General features: G+C 26.8%; 1 protein-coding gene across 1 annotated transcript in view; it reads right to left on the bottom strand.

Annotated features, from left to right (window-relative positions):
- Positions 1–6,018: 6,018 nt before the first annotated feature.
- The window catches only part of Smox (Smad on X protein), a 42,385-nt gene continuing 29,363 nt past the window's right edge, over positions 6,019–19,040 (bottom strand). The window contains exons 7-8 of the mRNA XM_075363310.1: positions 18,691–18,831; positions 6,019–15,133 (exon numbers count right to left, since the gene is read on the bottom strand). Of these exons, the coding sequence (XP_075219425.1) occupies positions 18,708–18,831 (124 nt within the window). The 3' untranslated portion in view covers positions 6,019–15,133; positions 18,691–18,707. The remainder of the gene's footprint in view (positions 15,134–18,690; positions 18,832–19,040) is intronic.

Consider the following 19,040-nt stretch of genomic DNA (forward strand, 5'->3'; position numbering starts at 1 on the left):
ACATAGATGCTGAAGAGAGAAAACTGGAAGGGACAGTGATACCAGAATACTGTGAGTGAAAGAACAATAGGAAGAAACAAGTTGAATGAATGGGTTAATACAAAACAGAAAACAGAAGTCATTCTGTGAGGGGGGAGACGATGTAAAAAAAAAAATTAGATATATTTCAATCCACTTATCATGAGGATAGCTAATAAAATAACTGACAGAATTGAAAAAATGTATTATCATTTTTTATTTGGCAAGAGAGTACTGCAAAATGGAAAGAAAGAATATACTATAAATTATAATCCAGTAGGCAATGACAAATGAGCAGAAATCTCACATTTCCAAGAAAAGAAAATGGATAGTGTTAAGCCGAGTATGTCTGGATTAATAAAAAGAATTATACAAGAAAGGACAAAAGGAACTATTAAAATATGGCGATACCGTATAAAATCTAGTTAAATAAGATGCAATAATACCATCACGCAATAAGGAAGAAAAAATGTCTTCAGTAGGAGAATGATTACAGTAAAATAGGTAGATCAAGAAAATGGAGGAACAATGCAGAGAACAAGAACTGACTGGAAACAAGTTAAAGATTATAATGCATAAAAAAGGCCTCTACAAATTAGTGATGACTTATGAATGTTGAAAAACCTATGGAAGACGAGAATACTGTCCTCTGGGCCCAAATAACCTGCTGACTTGTAAGTATTTCATTATGTGTAGAAGACATGAAAATTAATCGTACATATTATTTTTGAGAAAATATAACATGCTGTATGACAAATTAAATTATTGTTTGTATAATTTTGGCAATAGTGGAATCGAATTCCACTGTCATTTGCTGTTATAAGACATAAATTCCACAATGCCAAATTTAATAGTCTAATCGAAAATAAATTAAAAAAATCCCTTATCTTTTACATTTTTTCTGAAAAGCAGTTATGGTTACCATTCCAGTATTACTGCCCAGAAAAAAAGTGATACAGTTAATTAACACACACACATAAAAACATACATACATATATATATACACACTCACACACCAATACAAATATACATGGGAAAATAATATATGTACTGTATTTTTTAAAATAATTAAATAAAAAGTATGAAGAATTAGACTATTTTATATCATTATGCTAATACTACTCAAATCTTTCCCCTAACATTTTAAGAAAATATATTGATAACTTGGATTCCTTGTCGATGTAAATAATATTAAAAAGTTTAAATCCTTAACAATACATCCTCTTAAAGTAAGAATGTGTTAACTCGTATTAATATTAAACATGTAAGTATAAAATATAATTAATTATTAATGTTTTATTACTAATTTTATTATGTGAATGGGTAATTATGAGTTCCTATAAAAAGGTGTGAATTTTAGGTTACTACCCAGTTTATGTTACAGAAATGCTTGGTATTTCATGTCATTAGCCTTTATAAGATATATTTACTCTGTGCTTATTTTGTTAAGTAACTTGTTCAAAATTGTTAATTTTTTATTAATGCGACCAGTTGCTTTTATAAATTTAGTTTTCTTTCAATATTTATAATTATTCATTGGATTTAAGGTTAAACAAAAATCTTCTATATAAACAATTATTAAACAAAACAGTTAAATAAACAATAAAAAATAATCTCTCAACTTTAAATTTAGGCATTTAAGTACGCTAACATATGAAGTCAAATATCCTGAAAGAAACCGATATAGGAAAATACTATAATAAAGAGAAAATATTCACTAGGCAAACAGTCTGACTGAGCTACAGTTCAAAATATTCATATTAAAAATTTATTTTTATGATTATTTGGTTTTGGGATTTAATCGTTATTTCATCTGGGTTACATATTAAAAAATTTTACATTTTATGATAAAAAAACAAATTTCACACCCAATATTTTATAATAAAAATAATTAAGATAAATTTTACAAAATATACATAAGGAACAAACTTAACATGCTGCAAGAAGGGAGGGGTGATAACATGTAACAGTAGAAAAGGAACATGACTACTCCAAATCTTTTTCTATAATCAAACAGATGAGAAATTCAAGATATTGAATAACAGAAAACTGATTATACCAAGAAAACTGACAACAGATGGTGACATATAGTAACATACAACTAAATTCTATTACTCCACAGTACCTTGTTCAGTGATTTGCCACCATCTATTCCAGTGCCTTATCTGTGACTGATCTTAGTTATGGTAATCAGTCTAATAATGTTTGTTTAAATATATTAATAAAAGTACTTTGTATAAAGCCACAAGAAAATATATTTTTTTAAATTTTATTAACACCATCTACAAATTAAAACAAACAATGAGATGAATAGCAACAGTGTGGTGATGAGGAACAAAACCTGATTTTTTTCTTTTATTCGCGTCCTGAAAGGCAGCCACAACAGAAGTGGATGAAGAGCTTCTACACAACCCTTCCTTTAAAACTTACAATAAAAATTAACACGAATCAGCAATTGCGACTCTTCCGGAAAAGGGGGCGCATTGCTCCCTCCATATAGTTAGTGCCCCGTTGTGGCGTATTCCTGCTAGCCTATGAAGCATTAGCACCGAAAGGACTTCAGTGGACGGTCTGAAGGGGAATTACGTCGGGAGGACAGGTTGCATAAGCCTAGCCTTCCGCGGTCGGCCCATAAAATGGGTTCGATAACGCTGGTTTAACAACAGATTGGATTGCAATTAAATCCGTCCTTAAAATACTAAACAATAATAAAACAAAACTTGAGAAATTAGACCCGTCATAGAAAATAAACTTTTTAAAAAATAAACATGCCCGATTAGAATCATCCAGCAGCAAGGGACTCTGTCCAGGTTCTGCGATTTGTAGGGAGAAATAAACTCCCGCCAACTTTGCATTCCATTCTTTTATTTGTTCTGATGTATTAAAAAGAAACTAAAATTCAATGAAAGCAGTTCTCCCTGTAAATTAGCCCTCACATTAGCATAAAAGTCAGCAATCTGTTTTTATAATTTTTCTCCACAGCTGATTTTTACTGCATCACGATTCTTCCTTTTAAGGTTAATCTAACTTTACCCTTTTTAAAAGTTAGCAATTAAAATCAATTGTGTACTGCATTTTTAAGCATAAATTGATGACAGAAAAATGATTGAAAAATAAATCAGCAGTTACGTAATTAGACCTTAAGGATCTTCTTTTTGTGGAAATAAGTATTTCTGAAGGAAGAAGACAAATAGGAACATAGTATCTTGAGTTTACAAGCCAGACATATGTGATATAAGATAAAATAAACATTCCAAGGAAATACTAAAAGGCTAAAAAAAGATGATATTGTAGCATATAATAAACTGAGTTACAGGAGCTGTTAATCAAAAGTATGAGTACCCTGCTAATGTTTTTTACAATAGGGGAAGCATCCTAACCTGAAATCACAAGGAGGTATTATCCAAAATCTAAGAAATGACTAAAACTTTAAAGGACACATAATGGGGTTATCAGACAGAATTGTATGACAAAAGAGTCATAATAAAAGACTATCTAGACACATGTTGAAAAACTGAAACAAGTTTCAAAAATAAACTCCCACGTTCACATATACTTGATTAATCTGAAGAGAATACTAGAATGGTAAAATAGGAAAATAAAGAGGAAGATACTGAGCAGCAAAGCAGATCAACTATTATAAAATGTACAAGTCTGGAAGAGATTTCAAAAGATGTCTAGCTTTTAGTTTCCTACAGCTACGCCATCTAGAGTTACAAGACTAAAAAAACTGATAAAATATTCATTAATAAATTTCTTTTTATAAAAAAACAACTGCTCAAGTAAGCTTATCTACATATAAAATATAAAGGGAGTATGGCAGATAATATATGTCTATCCTGATGCATCTGAATTTAATATTGATTAGGTTACGCATGAAGCGCCCATTAAAAAAATAAATATGAAGGCATTTCCAGTTAACTGAAAGAATGAAGTTCTGATCTAATTAACTGATTTATTTTATCTTACTGTACCATTGTACTTTCAAGTTTGGTGCACATTAAAAAATACAACAGCAGTTGTATATACCCACTACACCTGGAAAAATAGAATTAGTAAGAATTTTTAAATGGGAAAATTAAAAGGAAGGTATCTAAATTTTCCTATAATTAGATTTCCCAATGGAGGTCATCATTCTTTATCAGAAATTTATTTTTTATTGGGTGTTTTTTTTTTTTTAATTAATCCCTATTCTTAACTGAATATATGAATACATTATATTATATTTAATAACTTTTTCCACTTTTAGCTTTTAAGCTACATGTAAAAGCTACTCTCAGCCCAATCAGTATTCAATCATTTACTGCTGATATAATCAATTTTTTTATTTCCTGATGCATATTCATGGTATAACATAATACTTTGCAGCTTTAGATTATTCAGGAAGATAATAAAAATTTCAACGGTAGCCCTTTATTTAGTTGTCTGTCCTTTACAAATTCAATTTTTTAGTTACCTTTGAATCCATCCATAAATCTTCAAATATTAACTTTCCTCTTCATTTTTAAACTACTCTTACTTACCAGTAGCAAATAAATTTACAATAAACTGACTTCCATTAGATTAGATCTCCAAATATTTGTTAGGTGAACCACACTACAGCTTAGATGGAAGCAAAAGCAATATGTACCACTTAATTTATTATTTGCTTCTACAAAATTACAATAAGATTAAGCAAAGATGAAAATTAATTTCTTTAGGATTTAACTACATCGCTGTTCAGTTTGTATTTAGTTTTTTTAGTTTATTATGCAAATAATAAAACATACCCCTCAAAAACTTCTTTTAAGAATTAAACAAAGTTTTTTAAACTAATTATTATGAGTTAATTTTTACAACTAAAATGTGTCAGTAGAGATAACACTTCTAATTATTCGACACGGATCACACAAAAGAAAAATGAGATAAGAACAAAAAAATATTTTATCTTGTGCCACAAAAAAATTATATTTTTACCTTGAAGTCAAAAGTTTAGCTAGTATGTTCCAAAGAAGAGAAGAAAAGCAGAAACTATCAAAATATTTTGCAATGGAATTCTGTACAATAATTTAAAAGAAAATTCACAGCAACATGATTGCAAGCTAAGAACAGGGTGCTGAAACATCACAATTTTCAACATGCTAACAAATACAGATAAGTCAGTAGAAATATTTGGTCAAGAATATTTAAGGAATACAATCATACATATGCCACAGATTTGAATTTAAAAATACTTTTCTCATTTCCAGTAATTTAAATATTGTGATGGATCTTAAAAATTAAGACTTAGAAATAGCATAATTCAAAAAATCTTTTGTTAAATTTTAAACAAAAAAAAAAAGCTAGTTTCTAGCTTACACTATAAACTAATTTAACTCTATAAACACGCATACATTATTTCAATATGGAATCAGTAGACAATAAGTTTGAGAATAAAATAGGATTCAGATAGACCTTATTTATTATTATTTTCATTATTAAACTGAACCAAAAAAAATATTCATTTAAAAAATAATAATAATTTTTAGAACATATTGCATACTAGTGTCTTGCTCAAGAAAAGGCCCGATTGTTAAGGAATGATAGTTTTTGGTAAGGGGTTTTTATAAAAAGAAACACCTGTTTAATAGATTTCAAGTTGTCAGTGAATACAAAAGCTTAAAAGTAACTAATATATAAATTAAAACCAACTGGCATATTTTTTTAGGCTCTCTATAGAGTTCTTGTATCTCATAAGAATTTTGCCAAATCATCAAAAAGATGTAGACATACTTTTAAAACAAATTTGTTCCCTTAACTTTTTATTAATAATTTTTTTCATCACAAAATGAAGCACTACATAATTTTTGATAAAATTTCTATTAACATTGCTGTGTGAAGGTATAAAAAATTGAACATTCTATATCTCACTTGCATAAAATAAAGTTTGTTGAACTGAACCAAAATAAAATTTTGAATTTATTCTGAATTTCACTAATGAATAATTACTAGAAAACTCTTGCAGCATGTAATTTTTTAGGACTCAACATATACTACAAGAAAAATTATGATTGTACATTTTAAAATATCTTAAAGATATAAATAAATTACGACAGATTAATAAGTACAGAAAATGAAGTTTAAAACAAAATAAAATAATTTTTTGCAACTGCAGAGGAATGACAAATTTTCTTTGAGTCTAAGACCAAAAATGTAGAACGCAATTTTTTTGGGGAAAGAACACAAAGGGGGGATTTTTAACATTTAAAAGAAAAATTTGTATTTTTCCCTTCTAGTCTGTGAACCTGGCATCTACAACCCATTTTCCCACAGTCATTTAAGTCTTACAATTAAAAATAAGCACTACAGACAAAAAAAAAAAAAATGGACAGTTGAGGTGGCAATAAGTGGTCAGTAAGGCAGTTGCTTTCTTAGCGGGATGGTGACTATATTTTTTATATAAAGGCTGGATTAAAGTCTCAAAGAATCGTTGCTGCCAGATAGATTGTTCTTCTTTTTTAATATTTCTACACCAGTTTATCGATGTATTATTGGAATTATGCCTTGAATACAAACTGATGCAACTGGTTAATGAATAATGCCATTGATAATGGGCATTAAAAACAACATATTTGTGGTTATTATGAATATATATAAGTTGTAGCTTCTGGGAAAGAAGAAATCATTTTTTTCACTGATTTTCTCTTTTTTAGATTGTTAAATCTCAAGGAAATGAGGGATAAACACTTATATTGGCATATAGTTATTTATTCAAGTCCAGATTAAAAAGAAAAGATTAACCCCACTCGAGAACTTCAGAACTGTGCCTAAATGTAGCACCAAATACAAATGAAAAAAAAAAATGCAAAAAGTTGTACGAGAAACAGTGTTTATATTTTTTCTCTATAATCTAAAATAAATGGCCATCAACAATTTTTCTTACTATAAGCGTATAATTACAACCTTAAATACTAATATTTGATATTAGTTAATTTAAATAAACCTGAAAATTTTGTTAACTAATAAAACAATTTACAAATAGACAATTCACAATGATTTGATGTAAGTATTCATGTCTGCATTTAAATGTAGAAATAGAAACATAAAGATCTAAAAATAATAACCATAATCAAGCATCCTATACTTTTAATAATACGTTTACTGAAAGGTAACTGTTCCAAAATAAAGTAATACAAAAAAAAGGTCATGTCAGTAACATAAAAGCATGAATAGATTTAGACTGTATTTTCCAGTTAGATATAAATATCCACACACAATTTGCCCGGAAAGCTCAAAGAATTTTTTTAATGCTACAGATTTTTTAATACATTTATCATCCATCACAGATACACATTTTAAGGTGTTGATAAGGCTGTTGATGAGCAGCGACTGGTTGTTTTTTACAACAGAAAATATATTTTCAATCACATCATATTAAAAACATAAAGAATGCAAAATAAGTATTTTATTTTTTAAAATAAGTATTCTATTTTAAAGATGTACGAGTATCATAAAGAACTTCTGGAAGGTCCATAATAATTACAAGATGATCACCCTATCACAGTTACGACTGACCCAACTGTTATATGTACATGTAATGTAATTATTAAAAAAAATTATTACCCGACTTCTGAATGATGCAGAAAAAAATCTTTGCAAGAACTACTATACACTGATATGGGTGAAATCTTAATTAGAAGAAAGTTAAGTTAAAAATGATTTCTAAACTTTCTTAAATTTTTAGCAGAAATTGAGAAATAATCAGTAAAAGTATGCTTTTAACCAAATGAAACAATTATGAACATAATAGACTTTATTAATTACCTAACCTGATCTCTGGAGACAGTTTCACACTGATTGAGATTGTTAACACTGATGAAAGAGAGAAATTTCAGTTCTGTATAGAAAAGCCAATCAGCAGTGACCACAGAGAAACAAAACGATATTAGAAGAGAATCTTACAAAAATCTTCACTTGATTTCTTAAAGAGAATGGGGAGAGAACACTACTGAAACTAAAAACAAACTATATAATCTTTAAAGTTTGATTAACTTATTTAAGATATTTCTGGACAAATAGTAGGTTAATGTTATATGGCTTATTATATATATTCTTTATAAATAAACTCATAAAAAAAGAATAAATAAATTAATTCTCTGCACTCCTTTAATTTACAAAAACTTGTATTCTTTCTAAAATTAAACAGATTAGAAAAAACCTCAATATATATATATATATATATATATATATATATATATATATATATATATATAACACTATCATAATTTCACATGTAATAATTATACAATTTACATGTTATAAGATTATACATATATGTATATATACGTGCATGGAGAACTATCACAAAAAAAATGTCCAAATAGTAAAATACATGCAAAATAAACAACAGATGTTTATAAACTGGATTAGCCTCTAAAATTCTAACTTTATAATAATTATACACGTTTTGCTCTGCATTCAAGAATATAATGCTACAAAAGAATCATTCACATACATATCCATACAAGAATCTGGAGGTATAATAGTAAAAATAAAATATATGAACACAAATGATTAATATAACATTACAGGTAAATGAATTAAAAAATAACTAAATGATAAAACAATCTCTTAAACTCAAAAATGCATATATATAATGCGTATAAAGTTGATAAATGTTTATAAAATATATTAAAAAACATACATATTAACTAGTAACTTTAACCACTTGCTTTAATTAACCCAAATAAACCGGTACAAAGCAGGAAATTATAATTTGGGAAATAAAATGATTTCATATCAAATAAATAGAACAGTATTATCGAGTAATATTTTTGTTTGATGACTAATGTTTCTGTTCAATAGCATAGAAACAGAACCTTTTGCTTATTAATTTGTTGTATTTTTTTACTAAACTTGTTAATGTTTTGAGTTATTTCACATCTTAATTTTTCTATTATATCATAAAGAACTTCTGGAAGGTCCATAATAATTATAAGATGATCACCCTATCACAGTTCACAACTGACCCAACTGCTATATGTACATATAATGTAACCTCCATATATTGAACTATAAATTAAAATTCTTTGAAAGTTTTTGGGAATTAAGTATCGTTACATAAAAAAGTGTAATTATAAAAAAACAGAAACTGCGTATCATTTTTTTCAAGACAGATCAGTATTTTATCACTTTAATAATAATCATCATCCATTTTTTGCCATTTTCACGTACTGCATATTCACCATTCCAAAACTTCATTTATAGATTATATAAACTGTTACAAACAATTATATTTAAGAATAGTTTTATCAGTAGAGTAGTTTTATTAACTTTTCTGATTGCCAATTTTAATATTACAGCCATTTAATAAAAAAAAAACTGCTTTTTCAACTTTTGATAATGATAAGTAATTTATTTTGTGCTGAAATAAGTGCTATAATATACTATTATGGTACGCATATCATTTCAATAACATAAATCGGAAGAGCAGTTATAAATGAAAGTATTTCTGAATAATCTGCTGGTAAGGTTGGCTTTCTGCTAGAGAAGATAGTCACTTCATCCTGCTCTAAATTAAACAGCTGTAAATTCAAGTACAATGCTCGCACCGAATTTCAAGTCTACATGAAGTGACTGTACTCTTTCTGAACAAATAGCAGAATTATGGTTTTCCTTTATTTATGGTTTTCCATACCATCATTAACTAAAATCAATAATAATAGATATGTACATAAGTAATGGGTATAGTTCAATGAAAAGAAAATTTTCTACCTTTATCAAGGGCTGAAATAATAAGCTTTTTTCTTTAAACAACCAACCACTGAAATTGATAATCAGAATTTTTTAAAAGTTACTTAAATGACAGATAAAAGTGCATTAAAAAATAATATTAAAACTAATTTTTTTTATTTTATATAATCTATTAAATATGTTATGCTATGATGAAATTGTGCTACCACAAAACAAACTGGGTTTTATGCTTAATTTTCACAATTTTTCTTCAAATAATGTGAAAGTCAAGAATAATACAGAAAAGAACAAGGTTTAATGTCACAAAACTCAATTTTTTTTTCATTTTGTGGTTAATAATAAATAACTCTTCAGAGCTGAACTATTTCTTTTGTGACAAGTACCAACATTTTTGTAACTGTACTCATGAAAGCATTTACAATTGAATTTCTAAATATAATACATGCATATTGCTAAACAAAACAATCGAAATTATTTTGCTAAACAAATTAAGATAGTTTCTACAAATCAATTTTTTTTTTTTTAATAGTACCATCCAGTACATAGTATGGGATGTCTATGTATCTTTTTTCTGATAAATAAAAAATTATAGGTTTCATTTTTTCTAAATTTAATTTGTACACATTATATTATAATTTCAATTTTTTAACAACTAAAATATACATGTAAAGAATAGAGTCTAAAAAATAAACATCAAGAACAATTTAGAGTTATTAAGATCTAAAAGATATAAAAAAATATATAATATTGTGGGAAATATTATTCACCCCCTACCACTGCCAATATTAAACTAGCTTGCTGGTAAGGGTTTATTGGTCAATTTCCACAGTGAACTTTTTAAAATAAATCATAAAAAAATTCTAAACGCAATCAAATTTCTCATTACATCAAATTAATCACAAAATAAAAATTATCTGATAAGGAAAATTATCTTTTTGCTGTGGTAAATGTTTTCACAAACTTAAATTTCTAGTTTCACATTTGATTTATAAAATTTTAAAATTAACAAAACTTAAGCCTACATATATACAAATAAACACAATTCTATTTACTCTTAACTACTTTAAAATAATTCATCAGAGGCTATTTTAATCCTGGAAAACTGAAACATACTGACTAGAACACTTAAAAGTTACTTTGAAAATACAAATTTTTAAATGTTAGTTTCAAACTAACCAAAAATGGGAAATTCTGTGATCACACACCAATACATGAGAGGAATGAATATTCATTAACAGAAATTTTGCAAGTTATTAAAAGAATGTCCACGCTGCTGAACATTCATGCTGTTCAAATTAGTCAAATTTCTTTGATAAATAATTAAGTAAAAATGTTCAATTAATTTAATTAATTATATATAGATAAAATTTTCTGGTTTTAATCACTCATTTTCAGTGGAACTCAAATTATATTGAACTGCAAAAGGACATCTTCGACAGAATATTTTCTAGGTTTTACTGAGTTTTTTGTGTCACATATGCATCAGGCTGAGTATTGGTTACACTATTGTTAAGTGTAGGTACCCAGGCAGGGAGTTGAAAATGCGAATCACACCAAAATGAGCAGAATTTTTCTAATGCAACTTTCTCCTCCTGAACTGTTCCATACACTGATTTAAACACCAATGCGTCTTGATTGTGTATAGTGAATTACAATCGTTTAAAATGACGGTATGCTTTAAATGGTTATGAAAAGTGGTTTGGAAATAATTTATTTAGTAGTTAGTTATAAAAAATATTTATTATTAAACCAAAATAAAAACAGTTTAATTAAATTAAATTATATTAAGACAAACCACTTATTTTGAAAAAAGAAGAAAAATTCTAGTAACAGTTGATATTAAACAATTTTTATTTATTTTAAATATAGCTTGTCATACACAATTCCATAAAGTAGATAGATCTCTTATATTCAGTTAGGATCTCAAATTAAACTGTAATTATGCTAAATAGTATATCATCCCATTATTTATATTCACGTTAATCTGTTTTCTAAACTCACTGAGATAAATGTAGTTAAAAGTGTAGAAAATATCAAGCTCCAAATTTCACGATCAACTGACTACTTTTATAGATATACTCACACTTTAGACACATAAGTAAATTATTTACTTTCCAGACAAAAGAACAGTCAATTATGACCAATCTATGAATGTATAAATTTATGTGTTTGCAGATTTAGATTGAATAAAATTTAAATTAAAATCTATATAAATAAATAACCAATGTTAAAGTTATAGTGTTATAAAGGTTTAAAGAAAATGTAATTACTTGAAAACACTCTGGACTGATTATTACGAACAAAAAATAATTGACTACATGGCATTGTCAAAGAAAAGTGTATATAAAGATCACATTATAAACTTAATTAAGAATATTTTTTTATTACGCATCATTATGTACATGGCAGTATTTAATTAGCCATTAAACATTTTTTTTTATGCAAAGCATTATTTGTAAATTCTAAGTAGAAAGAAATGTCATTATTACCCCAATAACAGATGCCAACATTATGCAGTGAACCTGCAACCACCACCATTTAATAAGCAATCAACAGCAACCAGTTTATTAAACCTGGCTGAATAGTTAGTATTCATTCTTACTTCACATTTTTATACTTCCTGGATGTTCCCCTTTCTAGAGATGTTTCAGGTGTTGTGGGACCAACTTTATACATTCAAACTGCATTACTTATACAGGATGCAGTTTAGTTTACTGTCTTATCCAGGACTTGACATTATTTTCACATCATGTATTGTGTATGTGAAATTTTTATTAACAGTGCAAACAGGTTGATATTGTTTTCCATAATTTTATTTGGTGATCTTTCCATATGAAACATTGTGCACAAATGATATATGCTTTTGTTTGCTACTGAATCACTTTTGTGAAAGATGTGTGGAATGGAGTAAACGAGAACAATGAACATAAATGAATAACATCAAGTAAAATATAAAATGTCACGTACAATTCACTAAGACTTGTAAAAAGTAACAAGTCAGTTATGCTGGTTCTGATATACTAAATTACACAATCAAATAAAGGAACAAGGTTGCTTCCGTTTCCAACTATACTTATAAAAAATTACAATAACAATCTTATAACCATCTTTATTCTATGCACATATAACTAACCACATTGTATAATGAAAAAGGACATCGTTTCTACATGTTTTGACTTGTGTTTTTAAAAATATAGATGGATTAGTGTACAGTAATGTATTAACATACATTATCTGCACAACTTTATTAGTATATTAACAATGAAAATCCTGAATAAGTCAATCAAAATTGACTTACATCTTCTTGTATATTCAAAATAGCATAAACATTAAAAAAAAAACTTTTTCTCTTAATTCTGTTTCCAAAAATAATTTTCAGAAGAAACTAAGAAAAACTGGCAGTACAATGATTGGTAAGACAAATATTTTCTAAGAAACATTATGAAATAAACTTATTTGGCAAGCAGTTAAACCATCAGAAAGAACAGTTCACAACATTTACAATGAGGAACTTAATTAAAAATAAAAATGAAAGATTTAGACATCATTATGAAAATAAAATGTGATGTAAAGAAACAATATTGTCAAAACTGCTTTCAACTACATACATATTTTCCACAGGAATAGTACAAAAAAAAAAAAAGTAATAAAAAGAAAGTAAACTAAATCTAGTATGTATTATGCTAAGATAATCTTTTGTTTTTCTTACTACATTTTCTAAGCTTTTTATCTAGTTTTTTGTACTTTTACATCATTTCTAAATACAGATTTATACATTTCATTGCACATCTCTTATATTTCATTTATAATAATTCGTTGTATATTTTGAGGTAGTCAGAAGAATCATTTCATATTTTTTAATGAAAACTTACAGCAAAAACTTTAGTAACAATATGAATGCAGATTATTTACTATACAAATAAATAAATATACATACATGTACAAATGGTTGCCAATTATATGGATATCCAATTACCCAGATTAGTCAATTTTATAATATAATATACAATATACATATACTTTTAAATGAAAAATATTTAAACAGTACTGCTTTAAAAACGTAATCTACCTTAAAATAAAATAAAATGTTAATTACTTCAGCCTAAAACATTAAGTTAAATTAATATATTTTAACACCTGTAGTGATTATGCATAATAAAACTATTCATAAAACTAACTTCTGAAATTAATAATAGAAACACAAAAACTGCAGGATATTAACAAGCTTGGCTGTAGACAAACTTTTGTTACAGATACAACTGCTAAATATAAATTACAATATTTTGTTTATATGTTCAAAACATATTACAGCAACTGCCCATATGAAATTTCAGAGATAACACACCAGTTTTAAGAGGTTTATATTTTTTCCTCTTTCAATTATTACTGACTTATTTTGAGATTTTTGCAAAACAAAGGAATTTTACATATATATATTTTTTTCAAATTTATGTGTATTTTGTTTTATTAATCAATTTTTATACATATGTAATACTTCTAATGAAATAGACTTCATTCTTCTTTTTTTTGTGATATCTTATTACAACTGCAAAACATAACATTTATTTTGTGTGGTAGTTTTTTTTTTACGTTTACAAAAAAAAAATAATTTTTTTGAATTTTGTATTTTTAGATATTGTACATCATATCTATTAAATGAAAAAGAACAAAATACAATACATAAGAAATAGAATATTAGAATTTTCCTATTATACAAATATAACCTGGAAGAGGTCCACCTGGTCAATCGATATCTTACTGTACATATACATATAGGCTCAAGCTGACAAAAAGTATTTTGATGTGGAAAGTTTTACCTCCAGATTCATTTACTACATTCTGTATAATTCATTCATTTTGGGTATTTATCTTTAAAATGTTATAAAAATAACAAAAAAATAGATTTATAAAATGAAATGTCTATCAATTAATTATCCAGTAACTTTGAAACTTTATGCTTTATATTGGCCCACCAAGTGCATCACAAGTAGATAATACAACAGTAAAATATATATATATATATATATACACACACACATACAACCACACACACAAAAACAGTAAAATAAGTATATCCCGTTAAAATAACAGTAAAATATCTCATAACTAACTTTTCTACTGTTAAAATTAACAGCAAATATGTATAATATATATTTAAACGTTGTCCTAAATTTAATAAATGTAAACAATTATGTAAAATTTCTACTACATTAAAAAACAAAACGAAAGAGATACAGAAGAGCTGTTTTTAGAGGTTTAAATATAAATCAGACTGTAAAATCACAGGATCGTATTTTTTTAAAAATACTGTATATACATAAACATCTATAGCCATCGAGCTGCTGAACTATGAGTTTGTGGCCACAATTTGAAAATTCAGTCTCTCATCTGTAAACCTGTTGATCTGAAAAGTAAAGTAAAAAAATATCAAATAATAAATAAAAATTCATTTGTCAAATTATAATGGTATAGAGTGAAAATATTACTTTGCTTTCTTACAGTAATTTTAATCCGTAACCAATAAAATAACTAACTTAATTTACAGTAACAGGAGTAACATTGCTAACAAGAAATAAATTTGCAGACTGAGTGATTTTGAAATGAAATATTTCATTTAGGTAATTTTTTGAGTTTGTATACTAGTCAGTAAATTAAATACAGACAAAACAAATCCACTTTAGAACTCTGAATAATGTCAAAAACATCTCTACTTCTAACATCTTTTTTTTAAGCTAGGAATTAACCCTTCCTGCAGCCATTTTCAGTAGTTTATAAAATTTATTTCATGATATCAATCAACATAATGAGTTGAATCTCCTCATTGTGAAACAAATCCAGAATGAAATGAATTTTAATCACTATATTAACTACTGTAACTGTTGGTCCTTATGAACAAGAAACTTTCATTTCTCAAAAATCTTTTTACAGAGTGATCAACTTAATATGAGTATGGCTGCAGCGAATAAGTATCAGTTAACAACATTAAGTGCCAAACATTGCCCTTATTTAAGATCAATTCTGCCACTGCTGATAAACCAGCATTGTGCAGGTTCACAATACTGGTTTCTTACTAAAGCATTTCAATATTTATTTATTTATTTTTACAGACATAACTATTTTACTTTTTAATTATATAAATATATATTAAGTGTTCTCTTAATAATCTGAGGTTAAGAACAAACAAAATAAAAATAAAAAAATATTTTTAGAAGTACATTTAAAAAATTACAATAAAATCTTTCATTACACGAAAACCTAGATAAATTAAATTGTCTAGAATAATCAACAAGATAAGTGTTTAGATATTACACACAAATCTAGTCTCTACTAAAAATACCTTGAAATTTCCTATAATGCATATAGCATTTCTTTAACAGAAATGACAATTCTGGCAACTGATTACAAAATATTCCCTACGCTTATCTTGTCTTCTGAAAACAATACTTTTTCTTCAGTTTTAGAAACAATTTCTTAACAGTAGGAAGACATCAATTGATCACATAAAAATTGAAGATGATCAGTTCAATTTGGCTTAGCCAAATGATCTTTTTTTTTTTACACAAGTTTATTATATGGATGAATTTCTTGTTTTTAACCATTTGATAACTAGTTAATTCTTTAATCTTAAATGTGTGTATATAAAACAATAAATAACATTTAAAAAAATAAAAAATTTATAACAAAAATTTTTTTTTGTGATTAAGTCTTTGCCTACTGGTAATAAGCAAATAATTTCTACTAGATCTTAAAAAATTAATAAAGCTATGCAAATAAAAAAAATTAAAAGGCAAGAACTAACACAATATGATTATCTAAAATAACTTAACAAACAATATATATTTGACTAAACTATATTTTTTCAATTGCCATTTCAATAAAACCAAACACATAACTTACATCTATCTATTCTAAGAGAAATAATAACTATTAATTCTCAAATGAATTACAGGAAATAATGGGATAACAAATAGATAAAAGTAAACACTGTCATAAACTTACACAGCAAAACTATTTAGCATTATTATGATTTTTTAATGTAGCAATCTTGCTAAGATTATAATTTGTACTCATTAAATTTGTATATTGTCCACCCTTAACCATTATATGCAGAGCTTATACAATATTTTATATTAACAGAGTAATGGTGAGGGAAAAAGAGGAGATTCCTTAGGGACAGCTCCCAAGTAATTAGACACTCTATGTGATACAAATATCAGTTAAAACAGCTACTCATGATATCTAACAACACTCATTCTTGAAAAAGGCATCTACTACCCACTGTTTTACTTTATTTTAATTTTATTTTCAATATTCAGATAAAAGGTAGACAAAAACAAGGACATCCCTGAAATCAGGATTGTATTTGAAAATAACACCAATAAGAACAAGTTTTAAACTGTAATAAATATTAAAACAAACTAAATTTTACAAAAATACTTTTATAGTAAATTTTTTAACATCCAATATACCCATCAAATATGAGGAAAAATAAATTAAATTAAAAATTTTATGAACTTACAATTATTGAACACAGTTGACAACAATTATTGAACTACAAACATTAAATAAAGCTTTGAAATTTATCAGAAACTTAATGTTAATCAATATCCTTAATTAATTTTTTAGATGGATGACCACTGAACATAGAGTGTGGGTATAATGTAATGGTGAAATATGTTTCTAGTCTGTTGATGCATTGTGTGCTGCTCTGGATTGTTGAATTGAAGTAATTTTAGTTCCACATTTTATATGTATTTTAAATAAATTGCCAACCATCTAAAACATTTCTGACCAATTTATTTCAAATTAAATTATAACATTTCCTTTAAAAAAAAAAAAAAATATTGTTCTCTACCAAATTGAGGCTTCATTCATAACAGAAAATGGTGTACATTTTTTCTTTACATTGTCTCAGTATTTCTTAAAGATTTGAATCATATAAGGCACCTAATGTGCACAAGGTCCTGATTGAAGTTACTTCCTTGGACAGTAATGATGTTCACTACACAGAATGTCCCTACAGTGAATGAAGAGAAACATGTGCGGTAATTTATGTATTTATCATGTATGCTGATTCTTATCAAGTCTGGTGTTTGTTTTCATTGTAATCTGTTTTTTCTTCGCTATTTAAAAATTATAAATTTATTCCAAGGAATTTTATTTGCATCAAAATTATTCCATTTAATTATTGTTTATATATAAACACGTCAATTTTAGTCACTTCTCTTTGTTGCTAATTAATCCTACTACATCACACACTACTCTGATAAATGTTTTCCTCATTAACTATTATGATCCCTCAAGGTTAATGCTGGAGCAATTTTCTTAATTATCTGGAGTAAAACATAACCACCCATTCCTGATATGATCTATATAATATAATATAATATTGTGAACCACTAACGCTTAAAGATCTTATTAGCACTCATTCTTGTTTGCAGTAACAGTTTATTTACAAATACACTGAAAAAATTTCATGATTCATAAAAATTATGATTAGACAATTTTTTCATATTATATTTATGTAATCAGTCCATTCCATGAACCCAATCCAATCCTACCCAAATCCTCCAGACATAGACATTCTCTTTCCTTTTTGATCTGTTTGTATTTTCAATTACTTTAAGATACATGTGCTTAGGTTATTATTAATTTACTTGGAGATTCGGATAAAGCACAAATCTGAAACAATATGCTACTTCAGATGTAGCCCAGATGAAGTCATTGTCATTTTTGTATAAACAGAAAGTGAAATATTCCTACACTTCCTAAAATATTGCTCATTAACTATGATTACATTCAATTTTAATTTATAAAAGAAATATATACATCATAAATAAACAAAAATAACAACAGTTTCATTTGTGACTTATCGAACAAAAAAGTAAAACCATGGGTAGAGGTGCTTATCAGATAAAGCCAAGTCTCGTAATCTATCCTAATAAATAAGTACATATATACCTCCAAATGCAAAATGTCTACGACATAGAACTGCAAGGCAGCCTTGGAGAGCCCATCTGAGTAAGAACTCTGTCCAGCCACTGTAATGGTCCATTTAAATGCAATTCTATCCAACAAGGGGTAGATGTAACAGTTTGCCTTCTGTAACAATAAGGATTCAAAGACATGAATTTTCAGAAAGTTTGTCTACATTTATGGTAAGTTTGGACAAAATTAGCTTCGATAACTTTATTCATGAAAGAAATAAAAGACATGAATTTTTACTTTGATACAGTAATGCAACATATTTAAGTCAAAAACAGTTTGTCCCAGTTAAGGTATAACCATGCACACATAAACATAAAACAAAA

This window comes from Lycorma delicatula, chromosome 4 (genome assembly GCF_047948215.1).
Source record: "Lycorma delicatula isolate Av1 chromosome 4, ASM4794821v1, whole genome shotgun sequence".
In the NCBI taxonomy this organism is placed as follows: domain Eukaryota; kingdom Metazoa; phylum Arthropoda; class Insecta; order Hemiptera; family Fulgoridae; genus Lycorma; species Lycorma delicatula.